This window comes from Gymnodraco acuticeps, unplaced genomic scaffold (assembly GCF_902827175.1).
Source record: "Gymnodraco acuticeps unplaced genomic scaffold, fGymAcu1.1, whole genome shotgun sequence".
Taxonomy (NCBI): Eukaryota; Metazoa; Chordata; class Actinopteri; order Perciformes; family Bathydraconidae; genus Gymnodraco; species Gymnodraco acuticeps.
Genome location: NW_022992351.1, coordinates 8,626,642 through 8,645,978, shown reverse-complemented (window position 1 = coordinate 8,645,978; position 19,337 = coordinate 8,626,642). Strand labels below are relative to the sequence as shown.

Sequence of the window (19,337 nt, the reverse complement as noted above, 5' to 3'; positions counted from 1 at the left end):
GGTTTGATTGGTTACACAGCATGTTGTGAAGGACATGCCAGTGAGTGCAGCGGGGTCAGAGCTTATGATAATGAATTGCCTGCAGTCTCAGTTGAAAAAAAGCACAAAAATGGCAAAAAGATACTGAAGAGAAAATCTGCCCTTAAACAAAAACAAGTTCTCATGTTATTTTGATACATTAAAAGATGCTTGAATAAAATAAAATAATTTAGATCAATATAATTTGTGAATTCTTTGAAGACTTCTCCCACTGACTTTCATTTTGTGATAGTGTTATTGCAACTCCCAGGGAGGTTGAACGTCATGAAGTCATGAATTTATAATAAGAATGCTTTATCTTTTACCCCCAGGCGACCGGTGTGAGTTTGACCGGCGGCAGGGCAGGTGTGTGCCGGGTTTGTGTCGTAATGGAGGGACGTGTCGGGAGCTTTCGGGCGGAGGTTTCCGCTGTGAGTGTCCTGCCGGAGGCTACGAGCGTCCATACTGCACCGTCACCGCCCGCTCCTTCCCACCCAAGTCCTTCGCCATGTTCCGGGGCCTCAGACAGAGATTCCACCTGTCCATCTCCTTAACGTGAGTAGATTAGACATTTGATCTTTTCTCAGTCTTGTCTATTTTTGACATTTTTGTTTGGATTTTGCTACCTTCCTTATTTTCCATCAGCCTCCATCTCTCCTCATGCACTCAGATAGAAATCCATAACCACTCCTTTTGATTCTCATTGCTCTTCCTCTTTCGGAGTCTCTCTCCCCTCTTTGCTTTAATCTATTTATTTCAACTCATAGATTGATCCTATTATTCATGGTTTCTCCTCTCTCTCCCCTTTCATCTGTCAATGTACTGCTTTCAGTAACATCTCCTCTGCTCTCTCACTTTCCACTCTCTCTTCTACATCATCGTATCACCCCTGCATGCTCCTGTTTCAGACCTCTCTGACAAGACAAATGCTGTGTATCTTGTGACCCGATGCTATCTCTGTGAAGGGGTCAAACCTCTCAAGAAATGTATCTCGCACTTACAAAAAACATGACAACAAAACAAATTTGAGTTACAGTACATTTTTTCAATTGTGTTGCTGGAAACCAGGCTCGTAGTTAGCCTTTTTTCTTTTTTAAAGCTATAAACATTTCAGCTGACGTTTTATCACAAGAATATGAACCTAAGTGCAACCTGAGTGAGATCAGTTCTACCTGCATGTCTTTAAGCTTAGCCAGGTTCATTACCTAGCCCCAGCTTGCTCTCTTTGACTGCAGATCAAACAATGTCTCTGCAGAAGTCCGTGATCGCCTCCTTCCTTCCTGACGGCCAAGTCTTTGTCTTTCCCACTGCTGCTCATTCACCTCTTGACATGCGATTGGTTATCCAAGGGATATCTGAAGTGTTCCTTAAGAGTGGACTTATGGGATGGTTGCCATGGGTGATGTCTTCTTATGATAGTTGCTAAGGTGACGTTGCCCATGTGGTTGTTGCTAGGCATGTGTGGCCACCATGGAGTGGTTGCTATGAGACTTAGTATTAGTATTCTGGCCAAATTAGTTTTTGTGCATTGCTGGTGCGTGAATAGAATAGAATATAATTCCTTTATTGTCATCGCACCAGGTACAACGAAATTTAAAAAAGCAATCCTCGCAGTGCATTTCCACATAAAACAAATAAATATATATCTATATAAACATATACACACATAAACATATGCTCACACATCCATACCAACATGCATACATGCCTGCACATTATTTAAATACAGTTTACAATATAAAAAACACAGGGATGATATTTTGCATCTCTGATGTCGATCAGTTAATAAGTTAATACAACTATTAAAAAGTAGTGCAGTTGCAAGTTGTAACTGTTCAGTTCAGCGTTTGACGGTGTTCAGTTCTCGTATGGCTCTGGGGTATAAACTGTTTTTCAGTCGGTTTGTCCTTGATTGAATTGACCTGTAGCGTCTACCGGAGGGCAGAAGAGCAAACAGGAAGTGTCCAGGGTGTGAAGAGTCTGCAATTATTTTTGCCTGCTCTGTTGAGGCAACGTTGGCTGAAGAGTTCCTCCAGAGAAGGCAGTGAGCAGCCGATGACCTTCTGGGCTGTGTTGATGACCCTCTGAAGGGCTTTCCTGTCCTTTTCTGAGCAGCTGGCACACCACGTGGTTAGGCAATATGCCAGCACACTCTCTATGGAGCAGCGGTAGAAAGACACCAGGAGCTTCTCCTCCAGGTTGTTTTTCCTGAGGATCCTCAGGAAGTGGAGTCGCTGCTGGGCCTTTTTCATAGATGTTGTGGTGTTGATAGACCAGGATAGATCTTCAGCAATGTGTGTGCCGAGGAACCTGAAGACAGGAACCCTTTCCACACAGTTGCCGTTGATGTACAGTGGATCTGGTCTTGTGCTGTTTTTCCTGAAGTCTATAATGAGTTATTTTGTTTTTATGGAGTTCAGAACAAGGTTATTATCTGAACACCACACTGCCAGTCTCTGGATTTCATCCCTGTAGGCTGACTCATCTCAATCAATCAATCAATCAATCAATCAATCAATCAATGTTTATTTATATAGCCCAATATCACAAATGTTACATTTGTCTCAGTGGACTTTACAGTTTGTACAAAATATCAGTATGACAATACGACACCCTCTGTCCTTAGACCCTCACATCGTACAAGGAAAAACTTCCGAAGAAAACCCACAGTTTAAAGGGAAACATGGGAGAAACCTCAGGGAGAGCAACAGAGGAGGGATCCCTCTCCCAGGACGGACAGACGTGCAATAGATGCCGTGTGTAAATTGAAAAGATAATACATTTGCAACATAGGTAGTCCAAATGTTTGGAAATGCATGTGTGTATAATAGGAAGATGAATCCACGAGGATATCCATCCAGGACCTATGATCCAGGACCACAGCCACGACTCAAGATCCAGGGCTCGCGATCCAGGACAGAGGAGCGCAGGATCATCCATGACTCCGGATCCCGGCGTATATAGACACCAAAAAGAAAGACATTTCCTCTCCTCTTGTGATCAGTCCAACCACGGTTGTGTCGTCCGCGAACTTGACGATGGTGTTGGTAGGGTGAGTGGGGGCACAGTCATAGGTGTACAGGGAGTAGAGCATGGGGCTCAGCACACAGCCTTGTGGTGAACCGGTGCTGAGTGTGAGGGTGGAGGAGAGGTAAGGGCCTATTCTCATTGTCTGGGGGCAGTTAGTTAGGAAGTCCTTAATCCATTGGCAGATGTTTGGGGAAAATCCTAGGTCAGATAGCTTGGAAACCAATCTTCCCGGGATGACTGTATTAAAGGCAGAACTGTAATCAACAAAGAACATCCTCACATAGCTCCCCTGGTGTTCAAGGTGGGACAGTGCACTGTGAAGAACAGTGGCGATGGCATCCTCTGTAGACCTATTTGCTCTATACGCAAACTGATTTGGGTCGAAGGTGGGTGGGAGAATGGTTTTGATGTGCTGCAGGACCAGCCTCTCGAAACACTTCATAATGAGCGGTGTGAGTGCTACCGGACGGTAGTCGTTGAGGCTGGAGATTATGTTTTTTTCCGGCAGAGGGATGATTGTGGCAGATTTCAGGAACGAAGGGATGATGGATTTGGAGAGTGACAGGTTGAAGATCTTTGTGAAGACCTCCGTAAGTTGGTCTGCACACTCCTTCAACACCCTTCCCGTCACGCCATCAGGGCCTGCAGCTTTCCTCGGGTTCACCGCTCTGAGCACATGCCTCACATCATGTTCCTGCACAGTGAGGGTGTGACTGTTGGATGCTGGTGAGGTTGTTGTGTCCGTCTCTACTGCATTGACCTCAAAACGAGCAAAGAAACAATTAAGTTCCTCTGCCAGTGAGGCGTCCCCGTCAACCGTTGTGCTGTTATTGTTCTTGTAAGGCAAGGCAAGGCAAAGCACGTTTATTTATATAGCACTTTTCAACACAAGGCAATTCAAAGTGCTTTACAAAAAATTAAAGACATTAAGAAAATGGCATTTAAAATCAGTCATTAAAAAGAAAAGCTAATAAAATAAACATTAAAAGAAAAAAGTACATGGATCAAAGTTACAGTGCCGTGTAACATATAAATAGTTCAATTAAAAGCAGCGACAAAAAGAAAAGTCTTCAGCCTGGATTTAAAAGTAGTCAGAGTTGCAGCGGACCTGCAGGTTTCTGGGAGTTTGTTCCAGATATTTGGAGCATAATAACTGAACGCTGCTTTACCATGTTTAGTTCTGACTCTGGGGACAGAAAGCTGACCAGTCCCTGAAGACCTGAGAGATCTGGATGGTTCATAATTTAGCAGGAGGTCAGAAATGTATTTTGGGCCTAAACCATTCAGTGCTTTATAAACCAGCAGCAGTATTTTGAAATCTATTCTTTGATACACAGGAAGCCAGTGTAAAGACTTCAGAACATGAGTGATGTGATCGACTTTCTTAGTGTTAGTGAGGACTCGAGCAGCGGCGTTCTGAATCAGCTGCAGCTTCCTAATTGATTTTTTAGTGAGACCTGTGAAGACACCATTGCAGTAGTCGAGTCTACTGAAGATAAAAGCATGGACAAGTTTTTCCAAATCCTGCTGTGACATTAGTCTTTTAATCCTAGATATATTCTTTAGGTGATAGTAGGCTGATTTAGTAACTGTTTTAATGTGACTGTTGAAACTCAGGTCAGAGTCCATGACTACACCTAGGTTTCTGGCTTTATCTGTTGTTTTGAACATTGCACACTGAAGCTCAACGCTAACTTTTATACGTTCTGACTTGGCTCCAAAAACCATTACCTCAGTTTTATCTTTGTTTAATTGGAGAGAGTTCTGACACATCCAGTCATTGATTTGTTCAATGCACTTACTCAGTGTTTGAATTGGAGCATAGTCTCCTGGTGAAATTGTTACGTACATTTGTGTGTCATCTGCATAGCTATGGTAACTTATTTTGTTGTTTTTCATTATCTGAGCCAGTGGTAGCATGTAGATGTTAAAGAGAAGAGGCCCCAAGATGGAGCCTTGAGGAACCCCACATGTCATATTTGTCAACTCAGATGTGTATTTACCTATAGAAACAAAGTTTTTTCTGTCCTTTAAGTAGGATTCAAACCAATTTAGAACTGTTTCCGAAAGTCCCACCCAGTTCTCCAGTCGGTCTAGTAATATGCTGTGGTCAACAGTGTCAAACGCAGCACTGAGATCTAATAATACTAACACTGAAGTTCTGCCACTGTCTGTGTTTAAGTGGATGTCATTAAAGACCTTTACAAGAGCAGTCTCAGTGCTGTGGTTTGGACGAAAGCCTGACTGGAACACATCGAAACAGTTATTTAAATGCAAGAAATTACTCAACTGTTGAAAAACTACTTTTTCAATGATTTTACCTAGAAATGGGAGGTTTGATATGGGCCTGTAATTGTTCATTACTGAAGCATCTAGATTATTCTTTTTTAAGAGCGGTTTAATGACTGCAGTTTTCAGGGCCTGTGGAAAAATACCTGAGTGAAGAGATTTGTTTACTATATGAAGTAGATCTGAGGCCATGCAAGGCAAAACATCTTTGAAAAATCCTGTTGGAATAATATCAAGGCAGCAGGAGGAGGATTTCAGAAGTTGTATAATGTCCTCTAGGTTTTTATCATTAATCTGATGGAATTGTGTCATAGTGTTTGAATTGATGTTAAGTGGACACAGAGACAACACATTTGCTGTACCTGATGCAGAGGCACTGACTGCTTGTCTGATTTTCTGAATTTTGTCAGTGAAGAAGGAGGCAAAATCATTGCACGCCCTGGTGGATAGAAGTTCAAAGGCTACTGACACTGGGGGGTTAGTTAGTCTGTCGACGGTAGCAAACAAGGCACGTGCGTTGTTTTTGGTAATGATGTCAGAGAAGAACGATTGTCGTGCGTTTTTCAATTCCAAATTATAAAGACCAAGTCTCTCTTTATAGATTTCAAAGTGAACCTGGAGATTTGTTTTTCGCCACCTGCGTTCAGCTTTTCGACATTCTCTTTTTTCTGTTTGCACGGTCATGGCCTTTCTCCATGGAGATATTTTATTGCCAGACACTTCCTTTACCTTAGTTGGAGCAATGGCATCTATAACATTTTTTATTTAATTAAAATGATCTACTAGCTCATTTACTGAGATGTTAGCAGGGGCAAGTGTGGAAGAGAAATTCTGAGTAAACATTTCCCTAGTATTTTCAGTTAAATATCGCTTTGTGGTTACCTCTTTTTGAACATTTTTGTGAACAGAAATAGAGCTCTCAAAGAAAACCCAGGAATGGTCAGAGAGTGCAACATCAGTCACAACAACCTTAGAGATATTCAGACCCTTTGAGATAATTAAGTCCAGAGTGTGCCCCTTATTGTGCTCCGTCACATGCTGAGTCAGTCCATAGCTATCAAGAACACAAAACACTTCTTTAGCCCCTCTGTCCTGGGGGTTGTCAACATGGATGTTAAAATCACCAACAATGACTAGACGGTCAAAGTCAATACACACTATAGACAGCAGTTCAGTAAACTCATCAAAAAAGCTTGCACAGTATTTGGGTGGTCTATAGATATTTAGGAACAGAGCTCGAGAGGAGCATTTCAGCCGAAGGGCCACATATTCAAAAGAATCAAAGTTTCCATACGATGTCTTCCTGCATTGAAGGGAATCATTGAACAGAATAGCAACTCCACCCCCTTTCTTATGCATTCTTTCCTGACTCATAAAACTAAAGTTGGGAGGGGTTGATTCGATAAGAACAGCTGCACTGTTATTTTGTTCAATCCAAGTTTCTGTTAAAAACATAAAATCGAGATTGTGCTCAGTGATAAAATCATTGATTAAAAATGTTTTTCCTGCCAAAGACCTGACATTTAAGAAAGCTAGTTTAAGTTTGTTAAACACACTATCAGTCATGTTTTTTGTAACAAGCTGTGGCTGACATGGAATCACTGCTAAATTAGATAAACTCACACAAACGTTTGAGCGCTTCCTGTATCTAAGATGATTCACCGCTCTTAATCTATTACCTATCAACACAGATATCGGCAAAGCTATAGGCAGGCAGGGCCCCGACATGTCCTGGAAAGAGTTGAGAGTGCCATACGCCCTTGAGCCTGGACCCAGCACATATCAGTAAGAGTTTGTTGCATTTTGTACACACACATCCTTATCAGGCTTCGGAGACTGCAGATGCTTTCTTGATGAAGACGGGGGAGATGGTGCGCGTCTCTATTGAACTCCAGGAAGGAATCAGTGCCAAACCTCTGTATCTCCTTCATGTGTTCAACAATCTCCAGGAGGGTGGGCGAGGGTGAAAGGGTTCAAAGGCGTTGACAGGGGGGGGGGGGGGGGGTGACGGGCAGTGGAGACTCCTCCATGTGTCTCATAGGTCTCCTATAATCAGTCAGAACATTCCTCAGGCGGGTGCAGTGATAATTCTTCAGGGTTTTCTGCGCGATGTGTTGTGTCTTTCTCCTGTTTTGATTCCTCTTACCGCTTGTCCTTGGCAGAGGGAACAGATTGATGACTTACGGTGTGTCCACACAGCAGCTTTGACCAAATCTTGAAAATCCTGGAGCTGGGCGTGTCTGACAGCTTGGGGATTTCAATACCAACAACCAATCACATGAATATCACATGAATATCCCGCCCCCGACATACAAAGCAAAAAAACCCGGTTCTTCTACACTATTGTCAAATAGGAAGGGCTATGATGAACATTTATTTTTTTAACATTTTGAACATTTATGAGTTTAATGTTTATGGTGCTATTTTATGCTACATGCTGGCTAATGATACTGTCTATGCTTGCTAGCAACGAAGTAAACTAGCAACGAAGTAAACTGGATATAAAATCCCCAAACAAGCGAAAACCTACCAGTTTCACCCACTGCCTCTGCCACCTCCCTCCATGCCTGGTTCCTCCGGTTTGTATCCCGGTAAGTAAATAGGGACTGGTCATAAAGAACCGGGTGATTTGCTACTGCAATAACTAACTTCTCCTCCATTTTTGTGGAATATAGAAATGAACTGCGGGTCTGGTTCTCCCAGCTTGCACGCGGTTTGATTGGCTAGCGCTTGAACTGTCAGATTTGCATAAACGGATCTGATTGGTTGTCGCTTCCAGCTCAGCCTCAAAAGTTGAACATTGTTCAACTTTGGAATCCTGAACATCCTGAAAATCCTGGAAATCTTCGCATCGCCCCCCCACAATGCAGTTCGGCGACAAGCGAGGGAAAGTGACGTCATCCCCATTCAAAGTCAATGGGCGGAGACGCGCTGGAAGCGATGGACAAATCGCCAAAAGCTGCTGTGTGTACGGGCCGTTAGGCAGTTGAATATGTTAGAGATAAACAATTTCACTCCTGACTTGTTCAGGCAAACTCCATTTGCCTTGAAAAGATGTCTGCGGTCCCAGAAAAAGTTAAAATTGTCAATAAAATGGACAGAATGGTCAGTACAGGCCGTTGAAAGCCAGGTGTTCGGTGCAAACAATCTGCTGAATCTCTCCACTCCTCTTCTGACTGGCGGTAGAGGGCCACTGATGAACACCTCCGCATTTAGAGAGCTGACAGTTTCCAACAAATATTTAAAGTCTTCTTTCAGCATTTCTGACTCTTGTTTCACAACATCATTTGTTCCAATGTGCAGTACCACATTCTTCACAGTCGGATGTTCAGCCCCAATATGCAGGATCTTCTCAGCCAAGTCAGAGACCACATCCTTGGGAAAACAGAGTACTTTGGTGTTGTTCTTACTACACAGACCTTTTACATCTCTTACAGCAGAGTCACCCACAATCAGAGTTTCAGGCCCAGTCGTTAGCTTTCCCTCTAGCCTTTTACTTTTGGAGTAGCTATTGGTCCTTACCCTGCTGTGTGAAGAGGACAGGTTATCCAGGTCATCAGAAAGACACCGTTGCATTTTCATTTCCAACACAGTCATCTTCTGTATAAGTTTGTGGAAGTCATCTGTAGAGAACAGAGGCATTTTGCTACCAACTAGCTTAAGCTAAATAGCAGTAGCCTACCAGGCTTTAGCTGTTGCTAGGCCACGCTACTGTAAGATTGAGGTCGTCGTAAAAATGTTGAAATATGGCTGAAACCCTCCGTCTATTTACGAAGATGAACTGTCCCAGTGATAAGTTAATGTCCAGGAGCCGCTGCTCGAAGTTTTCAGAGAATAAGAATAGGAAAATCAGCATAAAAAGTAAGCAGAGGCAGGAGCAATCAGAAAAGCGTCTGCACTGTAAGAAAGATAAGGCATGTACTTGTAGTTGGTGATGTGCTGTATACCTTGCCACACCCGCCGTGGATCGTTGTTGGTGAAGTGGTCCTCAATCTTCCTCTTGTAGGCTACTTTGGCATCCCTGATGCCTCTCTTCAGGTTGGCTCTAGCTGCACTGTATTGAGCACTATCACCAGACCTGAAGGCGATGTTTCGGCCCTTGAGGAGAGCTCTGACCTCCTTCGTCATCCAGGGCTTCTGGTTGGGGTATATCTGAATACGTTTTTCAACAGTCACGTTATTCACACAGTTCTGTAAATAGCAGAGTACAGTTGACTCCTCCAAGTCATGACAGGATCTGTTTCATTGATATGTGACCTCCAGTCTGGCAGTGATTGTAAGTCAAGGATTAAAGGGCGATGTGACTGGTTCGTTGTTGAAGAGAAGCTTACTTTGTGAGAAATTAAGAGGCGTTTCTCCCCTTGGAGTCATGGGGGCAGCTTTGTTAAAACTCCCAAACTGTGGGAAAAAGTGAGCAGCTACAACTACCATCAGGGTGTCTTTTTAAAAGGGTGTTGTGTTCTACTTCAGCCCTGCCCTGCCCTATTGTAGCAGTTTCAGTGTGTTGCTCTAGGAAGTAAGTGAGATGGATTCATAGACAAATGACACAAAGTGCTTTACAAGGGCACTGTTCAAATGATAGGAAGAAAATCATAGAGGATAACATAACTACCTGAGCACACAACACAAAGTGAAAAATACTACATTTTATACAATTTACAGTGACATTTATCCAAATGTCCTTCTAAACAGGTATGTCTTCAGCTACCTTCTTAAAGAATTGACAGAATCAGCGGTGATTGGCTGAGGGCTGAGAATTTCTAAAGTTGGGTGGGTGAGGCTTTCATGAGACAGACAATTAAGCCCTTGATCTTAATCCAATTTTTTCGGGTATAGTTTATACTATTTTGTCCGGGCTAAACTGTACAGTAGATGCACTGACTGGGAGTCTTCTTCCCCTCACGTCAGTGTTTAATTTAGTCTCCTGTCTGCTGCTGGCTAAACTCCTTGGCCTGGATTCCACATCAGGGCCAAACAGGACTCACTCATTATTCATGTCACACACTTTCTCCCCCAGCAGTTTATTTCTCCACTGTAAAGAAATATCCTTTTTTCATCTTTCACCCAAAAGCAGCTTGAGACGTTCAGTAGCGGTAATTCTGCCTCAGATTTTATCACGCGTTTCCGATATGTCCTAATGTATGCAAATCGTGTGTAGGAGGGTGCTGCAACTACTGTATGTTTCAAGTTGTCAGTAGCTGCTCAGCTGAGAGAATTGAAGAAATACACATTTGAATGCATGTCTGATGAGCCTTAATGAACATTATTGCTTTACTGAATCATGCACAGTCTCCATCTACTCTGCAAAGCTCACTTCTTTTCCCATCTTTTTCTAATGGCTTGAAGAGATGACATCTTCGTACAGTAGATAGGATGCCACAATGCTGTTGGAGCTACAGCAGAGCATGTAAACAGGACACATGTTAGCTATTCAATAACCCAGGGTTTATTTTATACAATGACAACATTCTCAGATATCAGGCGTATACAAGTGTGATAGAAGTATTGATGAAGTGCTCTTCTCCACACTGCTGTGTTGCAGTAATGCAGATATTGTTACTCTCACATTGATCTCTGGTAGATGTTAAAGCCAAGGATGGAAAATAGAGATACCAACAATAAAGTAGGAAGAGGAAAGATTTCTCCCAAATGACTTCAGTTTATGCCATAAGTTCATAAAGGAAGACATTTATTTTCAGAACATTTTAAGACTGGATGAATATTTTTTTGCAGTGGGTATTTTGGAAACAAGTTGCGACTAGATGAAGGCATCTTTTGCAGTGTGAGTCTCCCTGCATCTTGTTGCCAGGAGGGAAGATGTGTCATCTGTTCTGTAGTATCAAAAAAGCAAACATCTTCTTTTGATCAGGGTGTGTTAACATGGCAGCCTTGGACTCCCCTTGTCCCCTCGGCCTTGCTATAAAAAGTCTAAAGTATGACTCTCCTGAGCAGCCGGAGGGAGAGGAGGCCTGCAGCCTGCCTAGTCTATACTCAACCTTTGATGAGGCTTACTGGAGTTGTTTTTATTGCTGGTTGAAATAAAATGTGACTGGGTCGTACAGTATACTTGATTTCTTTTGACTGTGTTTTTTGGACGATCATAATATAAATACTCCTATTACATGCACTATATTTATAAGGATTTATGTCTGTGATCTTTTTCTAGTTTTGCCACCCTGGAGAACAGTGGTCTTCTTTTCTATAACGGACGCTTCAATGAGAAGCACGACTTCATCGCCTTGGAGATCCAAGCGGGACAAGTGGTGCTCAAATACTCCACAGGTACTAAACAGTATAACCTTATGTGTGATTGTGTTTCTGTGGGGCTCTAGTATTTCTCTATTTATAATATTCCCACAGAGAAAGAGACATGTGTGGTCTCATTTCTTTATGTTTTAGGAGTAGGGTAAGGACACAGATTGTATCTAAACATGTGGAGGGTGGGAGGGTTTACTCAACATTTTCGGTGAGATAAGTCAAATGTGGTACTTTGAGAGATTCCCACTCTTTCAGTGTGATTTGTGTTCTTTTTGGTTAAGTCCACGCTGCAGGAATGGCAAACCACAATACTGTAATGAGTAAAGACCCTAAATAGCAGTCATATAGTTAAGTCATCATATTTCTCCTGCTGCTTCAGCCTGCTAACCATTGCCAACAACAACTTAACAAAACTTAAAACTACAGAAGTTGTGGCCCGTTTTGCATAAATGTTTTGTTACCTGTCCAATTGAAGCGGTAAATAGAAGGGTATAAAAGGTTTGAACAATTATTTTCCAAATAAAATCATTTATAGGGCTTAATGTACTTGTATGAAACCAAATCAAAAGCAAACACAGCACTAATAAGTCCATTTAGATGAAAACAAATCTATTTGTAATGTACCTTTAAATTATCGTTATGACCTAGTTAAGTTTTGACACATACTCCCTGGGTCCTCCTGCAGGTGAATCCTCCACCCAGGTGAGTCCCTTCCTGCCTGGCGGTGTGAGCGATGGCAACTGGCACACTGTGCACATCCACTACTACAACAAGGTGCGTCTACATCTGTGTGTCATACACCATTTAACATTTTCTGTTTCTGTTGTCAGCTATTCTTTGATGTTTTACTTGTGATTATTTGCACTGCACTTTGAATCCAGATGAAGTGTTAGTGTGTGCATACTTTCATGTGGGCGTTTGCTTGAAACCATTCCACTCATGCATATTCGCCACACATCTCCTTTAATTTTCTTCATATTCTTTCATTTCCTCAGCCAGCTACACGCTATGTGAGTATGAGTGTGTGACAGGGTGCACATACACATCCTTTTCTCTTTCTTTCTGTTCCTCCTTCTGTATTTCTTTATTTCACCAGCGCACAGTAAGTAAAGAGTGAATGTGTTGTCCATCTTATTTTACTCCATTATTTTCCTACCCATCCTCAGTGCGTGTTACTAACTCAAATGTTCCCCTTTTCTTTCTAACCTGATGTGCAGTAGCAGCGTAGATATTGAATCTAATCTGATGTTATTGTGTAGTGTTTGACTGCAGTGATATAAACCTCTAGATTTAGCAAATGCTGTTTCATTTCTTGCATGTTGTCTGGTGTTTCTTGTTTTTTGCTCCCCGGTACTCTGTTTTCAATCATCTGTTTGTGTTCAGCCCAAGCGCAGTATGAGCGGCGAGGCCCAGGGTCCGTCAGATGAGAAGATTGCCGTGGTGAGCGTGGACGACTGTGACACCGCATTGTCGCTTCGCTTCGGTACACAGCTCGGAAATTACAGCTGCGCCGCACAGGGCAAACAGACCAGCAACAAGAAGTGAGTTCATCTTGTTTTCAGCCCACCATCTTTATGTATTTCTTCCTGTTTTGTCTTAAAATGTGGTGGCTTGAAAGCTAAACACACCTGAAAAATGACCCCAACAATAACTAAAAGGATTCATCTGGTCCATTATACAAATGCATCTGCAGTCAGAGCACTGTACCCCACATACAGTATCTTGGAAAAATCATCAAATATGACCTTCAACACACTGTGGGGTCTAACAAACCAATGCAGTAGCAACTTCTTAAATAAACTACAGGATCAGCTGCATATGAACATATAGATTAGACCGCTTTTCAAAAATTGGTGCATTGCCCATATGACCTGTTTACCTTCCATTGATATAAAGTAGGGATGCACCGAATATTCGGCCACCGAAAATTATCGGCCGAAAATGGTTAAAAAGGCCCTTTCGGCTTTCGGCCGAAAGGGCCTTTAGCACCGAAAAAATATCACCGAATGTCAGAACAGGCTTACGTTGGTAACCTAACGTGTTGTTGTGATGACGTAATAAAGACGCGGCGACCATGCTCGCGGTTGGCTCACAGGGGGGGGGACATTGACCTTTGTCATCGAGATTGCCCTGAGCCTTTAATAAATCGTATTAAATAATCTGATGACAGACTGTAAACAGAATAGCTGAAATTTTAACAAACTAAATACCTCAGTTTCCTCTAATCATTAACCCATGTTTGTATCATGGAGTTAACTCCGTGTGTTGCTGCTAGCATACATAACACCTGACGTGGAAACGTTACTCGTGATGGAGCTACAGAGCTGCTAGAAAGACGGTCGAACCCGGTACATTCCTCCGTCTGCATGCGGTGCACTTTTGCTAAATGTTTAGACAAATTGCTCGTGCTTACATGCTAAACTCTTATTGCACTTATGGTAACAAGTATTCTCCACATCGAGACGGGTAAAGTTTAACCACACCTCGGAGCGCGTTCTCTCCGCCATCTCCGCAGTGTGCTCCGCTGCATGTAGCAGCTGGGTGTGTGTAAACTGCCCCGCCCCCTCGCACACAGACGGGGGAGAGAGATCTCGTCGGATCGAAAACACATCATAGACGCATTTGTTGTCTTTGCATATTAGAAACGAGTTGGCGACACTAAGACTGCGATATAATGTTTTTTAGCAATAATACATGACATATATAAATGTACTGTATGCATTCAAAAGTGCTGAATAAATGTTTTATGGACCCATAATAGTGATTATTATTTAAGTTAAGTTTTGCCATAATCATGTCTATTTCCATAATCAGGTAGCTGAACAACATTGGTAAAAAATGTATATATTATATATATATATTTCTATTAATCATTTTCGGCCTTTCGGCATTCGGTTTTCGGCCAACTGTTTCCTATTTTCGGTATCGGTTTCGGCCAAGAAGTTCCCATTCGGTGCACCCCTAATATAAAGCTAATAATACTACCAGACTACTAAAATGCATTTAGCTGTCTGCCTGTTTAATGTAGTTGTTGGCAGATTAAGATTGAATATGAAAGTCACATTATTGTGTAAAATATCACATGCATGAATACTCACTGAATAATAACTCTAACATGACTTACCAATTGGAGGATATGACCAAAGGCAGAGTTAGAATATAATACATTGACACGTGCCATGTAATATAACACTGTCACGTGTCATTGCTATCATTATACAGTTTCATGTTGATCTCATCATGGAATTAACTCCAAAGTCTCATCTCTGTCATTTATGAGATATTGATTACTCCAAACGCCTAGTGAACACAAATATTCAGCTGAATTCCTCCATAAAACTCTCTAGCAGCGCCTGAAACACTGAGTAGTCAATAACCCTGAGCTGTTGGTCTTTTGATTTTTTAAACGATGTGTGTCAGCTTCTTTGCAAAGACAACTTTCATTAAACATCATCTGTGACTCATCGGAGGCTTAACAGATATTCAAAGGCAGTTTTCACTAAGTAGAAATCCAATGAAGCTGCTCAGTGTGTGAACATCACAGGTTGCTGGATTACAAGTATTAAGTCATGTTGAGTGGTAGTATTACTTTATAAGGAAGTATTGGCTTTGAAGGGATTTAGGTTCAGCCTGTATATGGAGCTTTTAAGGTATATTGATTTAATTTCCAATGACAGGATGAGAAAATACTGTTCATATCGATACAGTTTGATGTTGCGATATGTGAACCCTTTCTTTTACTGTGCCAGTCTTTGCATCTCACCTCTTCTAAACCCTCATCACACCCCTGCTGAGAGTAAAATAAATAATGATCAATCAATTCTGCAGCTCAACTAAATCTCCTCAGATCTTCTTTGGGGGCAGTGGGCATGTTCTTAATTGTCATGAGATGTAACCCAGTCTGGTCTGTTTACCCAAGAAACCATAATTACACAACACCACTTTCTACAAGTCATCCAGAACAAAAGCTGTTGAGAAAATCTTTATTATACTGTAGCATTTAGTGAATTTAAGTATGTTTCTTACCCAATCACAATGCAATATTGGAACTTGCATTGTATACAATTTTTTTGTATTACAGATTTTCAATTTTCAATCAATTAAGGATGTGCCCGCATCTTTGTAGCCATTAACACATTGACTTTGAGTCTTCACAATTTGATTCAAGACCTACTCCTTATGTTCATCTCACATTTAGCTCTTCATGCAATTATCCATTTTGATTGCTTTTGTTGTACCTAGGTCCTTAAGATGACACGTATAATGTTAGTTACTTCCTATTGTGAAATTAATTAATGGAACAAAGAGAATGATATGATCAAATGTGTCTATGTTCACTTGATGGGCCATTGTCCTTACAATAGCTAGAAATGATCAGCTTCCAGAGATAGAATATAATATTTCATTATTGTATTGCCTAAGCCTTGTGAGATGATCACAGTTTAAAATGAACACCATTTAATGCCATTTGAGCAGTCTCTAATCTATTAAACTCTTGCTCAAACTTTGACAGAGACTTTTGCTATTGGACAGATCAGGGTGATGAGGTGACTGTAGGATCATCTATGGGGACCTGAGGCTTTTAATAAGCCCGACTTTGACTTATTCTACCCCTTCATGTCTGTCTGTCTCTCTCTGATGGTTTGCTGCCTGCTATTAATGTTCAGTCCTTTTCATCACTCTCAGCCTCTCTCTCTCCGTCCCCCAATCATTCTCTTACATGTATGTAGGACAAAAACAATAACATTTGAAATCTGCTACTGTCTATCTGACCTTGTCAAAGTTCTGTAGTCAACGTATAGGTTGTTTCTACCAAACTAAATGTCTACACAAACAAGTGCACAACACATATCCACCCGTTCACTCAGAGAGCAGCCGGTCGTAGCGTAGATGTGTGGCCTCTTCTCTGTGAGCTGTAATCACGTTGGCTTTGTTCTGTCAGCGCTAAGTGAGGCTAAGACAAGAGAAGACAGATCAAAGTGGAAGGCCAAAGCCTGACGCTCCAACACTCCTCCTCCGTTTCATCTGTATTTCACCGTTAACAGCTTGCCCTCCCATCACTGTCTCGACATCTTCTTTTAATGGCACTCGGTTCATATTTGCTGTAACTCGCACTTAATATCTAGTTTGCTCGACTGAGGCGCCTTTTGTCTTTCTGGGTTCCTTCAATTCATAATCCACTGGCATTTATTGGCTCTGCATGTGACTAGTGCTGCCAAACTGAGCTCAAAAGGAAAACCTCACATTGGAGGGGAGGGAAGATAATGCAAAGAAAATACGACAACACAACTGTCTTCTTTTTTTCGCTAAAGCATTACATTGCATTTAGCTGACGCTTTTATCCAAAGCGACTTACAATAAGTACATTCGACCAGGAAGACACAACCTTGAAGAAAACAGAATCATATAAGTACATCAGGTTTCATAGAGCCAAACATTTCAAGTGCTACTCAACTGGCTTTAGATAAGCCAGTCCTTTATTAGTATAAAAGTGCTTCGTTAATAGTTCTAACGCTCGAAGTGGAGTCGAAAGAGATGAGTTTTCAGTTTGCGCCGGAAGATGTGCAAGCTATCTGCTGTCCTGATGTCAATGGGGAGCTCATTCCACCATCTTGGAGCCAGGACAGCAAACCCACGTGTTTTTGCCGATGGGAACTTGGGTCCCCCTCGCAGCGAGGGCGCAACGAGTCGTTTGGCTGATGCAGAGCGTAGTGCACGCGCTGGGGGTGTACGGTTTAACCATGTCCTGGATGTAGGAAGGGCCAGATCCATTCGCAGCATGGTAAGCAAGTACCAGTGTCTTGAAGTGGATTCTAGCAGTTACCGGAAGCCAGTGAAGGGAGCGGAGGAGCGGAGTGGTGTGGGAGAATTTAGGAAGGTTGAAGACCAGACGAGCCGCTGCATTCTGGATGAGCTGCAGAGGTCGGATGGCACATGCAGGTAGACCAGCCAGGAGGGAGTTGCAGTAGTCTAGGCGTGAGATGACGAGAGCCTGGACCAGAACCTGAGTCGCTTTCTGTGTCAGCTGGGGACGTATCTTCCTGATGTTGTAAAGCGTGTATCTGCAGCAGCGGGTTGTAGCAGCGATGTTTGCAGTGAAGGACAGGTTGTTATCTAGGATCACACCCAGATTCCTTGCAGTCTGAGTCGGGGAAACAACTGAGGTGCCGATGTTGATTGTTAGGTCAAGAGTGGGACAATCTTTTCCCGGGAGGAAGAGCAGCTCAGTCTTGTCAAGGTTGAGCTTGAGGTGGTGAGCAGACATCCACTGAGAGATGTCAGCTAGACAAGCAGAGATGCGTGCAACGACCTGGGTCTCTGAGCGGGGAAAGGACAGAATTAATTGGGTGTCGTCAGCGTAGCAGTGGTATGAAAAACCATGCGGGCTAATGACTGATCCGAGCGAGTTTGTGTACAGGGAGAAGAGGAGGGGACCAATAACAGAGCCCTGAGGGACCCCCGTAGTTAATTGACAAGGGTCGGACTCAGACCCTCTCCAAGTCACCCTGTAGGTACGGTCTTTCAGGTATGAGGTGAGGAGGGAAAGTGCAGAGCCTGAAACTCCAAGTTTTTGGAGAGTGCGAAGGAGGATCTGATTATTCACCGTGTCGAATGCAGCAGACAGGTCCAATAGGATGATGACAGAGGAGAGGGATGCAGTTTTGGCAGTGTGCAGTTCCTCCGTGACAGCAATGAGAGCAGTTTCTGTGGAGTGACCTGCCTTGAAACCAGACTGGTGCGGATCCAGAAGGTTGTTCTGATTGAGATAACAGGAGAGTTGTTTAAAGACAGCGCGTTCAAGTGATTTAGACAGGAACGGGAGGAGAGAGACAGGCCTGTAGTTTATAACATCAGACGGGTTGAGAGTGGGTTTCTTTAGGAGAGGGTTTACTCTTGCCTCCTTGAGACTGTTTGGAAAGTGACCAGAAGTTAGAGAAGTGTTGATGAAATGGGTGAGAAACGGTAGAATATCAGGAGCGATAGTCTGACAGAGGTAATGAGGGTAAGAACCTCACTTGGAGAGAGAGGGGAAAAGGAGGTCAGTGTGTTGGTGAAAGGAGGGTCTGGTGACCCAGCGGTGAGTAAAGGTGAGTCAGAAAAAGAAGAGCGAATATCATCAACCTTTTTTTCAAAGTGGGTAACAAAGTCGCTTGACAGAAGTGAGGAGGGGGGAGGAGCTTTTGGAGGGTCCAAGAGGGTGGAGAAGATGGAAAATAGTTTTTTAGGATTGGAATAGGAAGATTGGATCTTATCTTGAAAGAAAGTGCTTTTTGCCTGAGAGATCGAAGCAGAGAAAGAGGAGAGGAGAGCCTGATAGGTTAGGAGGTCGTCACGGTGTTTGGATTTCCACCATTTCCGCTCTGCTGCCCTAAGGATGGTTCTATTAGCACGCAGTGCATCATTTAGCCAGGGAGCAGGAGGGGACTGACGAGCCTGCCGAGATGTGAGAGGACAGAGCGAGTCCAGAGTGGATGAGAGAGTAGAGAGGAGAGTTTCTGCAGCAGAGTTTGGAGGCAGGAGATGGAACGAATCAGAGGAAGGGAGGGCTGAGAGCACCGACGAGGCAAAGCTAGAGGGGGAGAGGGAGCGAAGGTTACGGCGGACAAGTGCAGGATGAGAAGAGATTAGTTTGTTATGTTTGGAAAGGGATAGAGAGAATGAAATGAAGAAGTGATCGGATGTGTGGAGCGGGTTTACAGAGAGATTAGAAGTAGCGCAGTTCCTTGAGAATATGAGATCAA

The 19,337-nt window shown here is 42.8% G+C and overlaps 1 protein-coding gene across 1 annotated transcript in view; it reads left to right on the top strand.

Moving 5' to 3' along the window:
* celsr3 (cadherin, EGF LAG seven-pass G-type receptor 3) overlaps positions 1 to 19,337 on the top strand; it is a 131,321-nt gene that overhangs the window by 50,745 nt on the left and 61,239 nt on the right. The window contains 4 exon segments of the mRNA XM_034209136.1: positions 351 to 573; positions 11,504 to 11,619; positions 12,281 to 12,369; positions 12,979 to 13,136. Of these exon segments, the coding sequence (XP_034065027.1) occupies positions 351 to 573; positions 11,504 to 11,619; positions 12,281 to 12,369; positions 12,979 to 13,136 (586 nt within the window).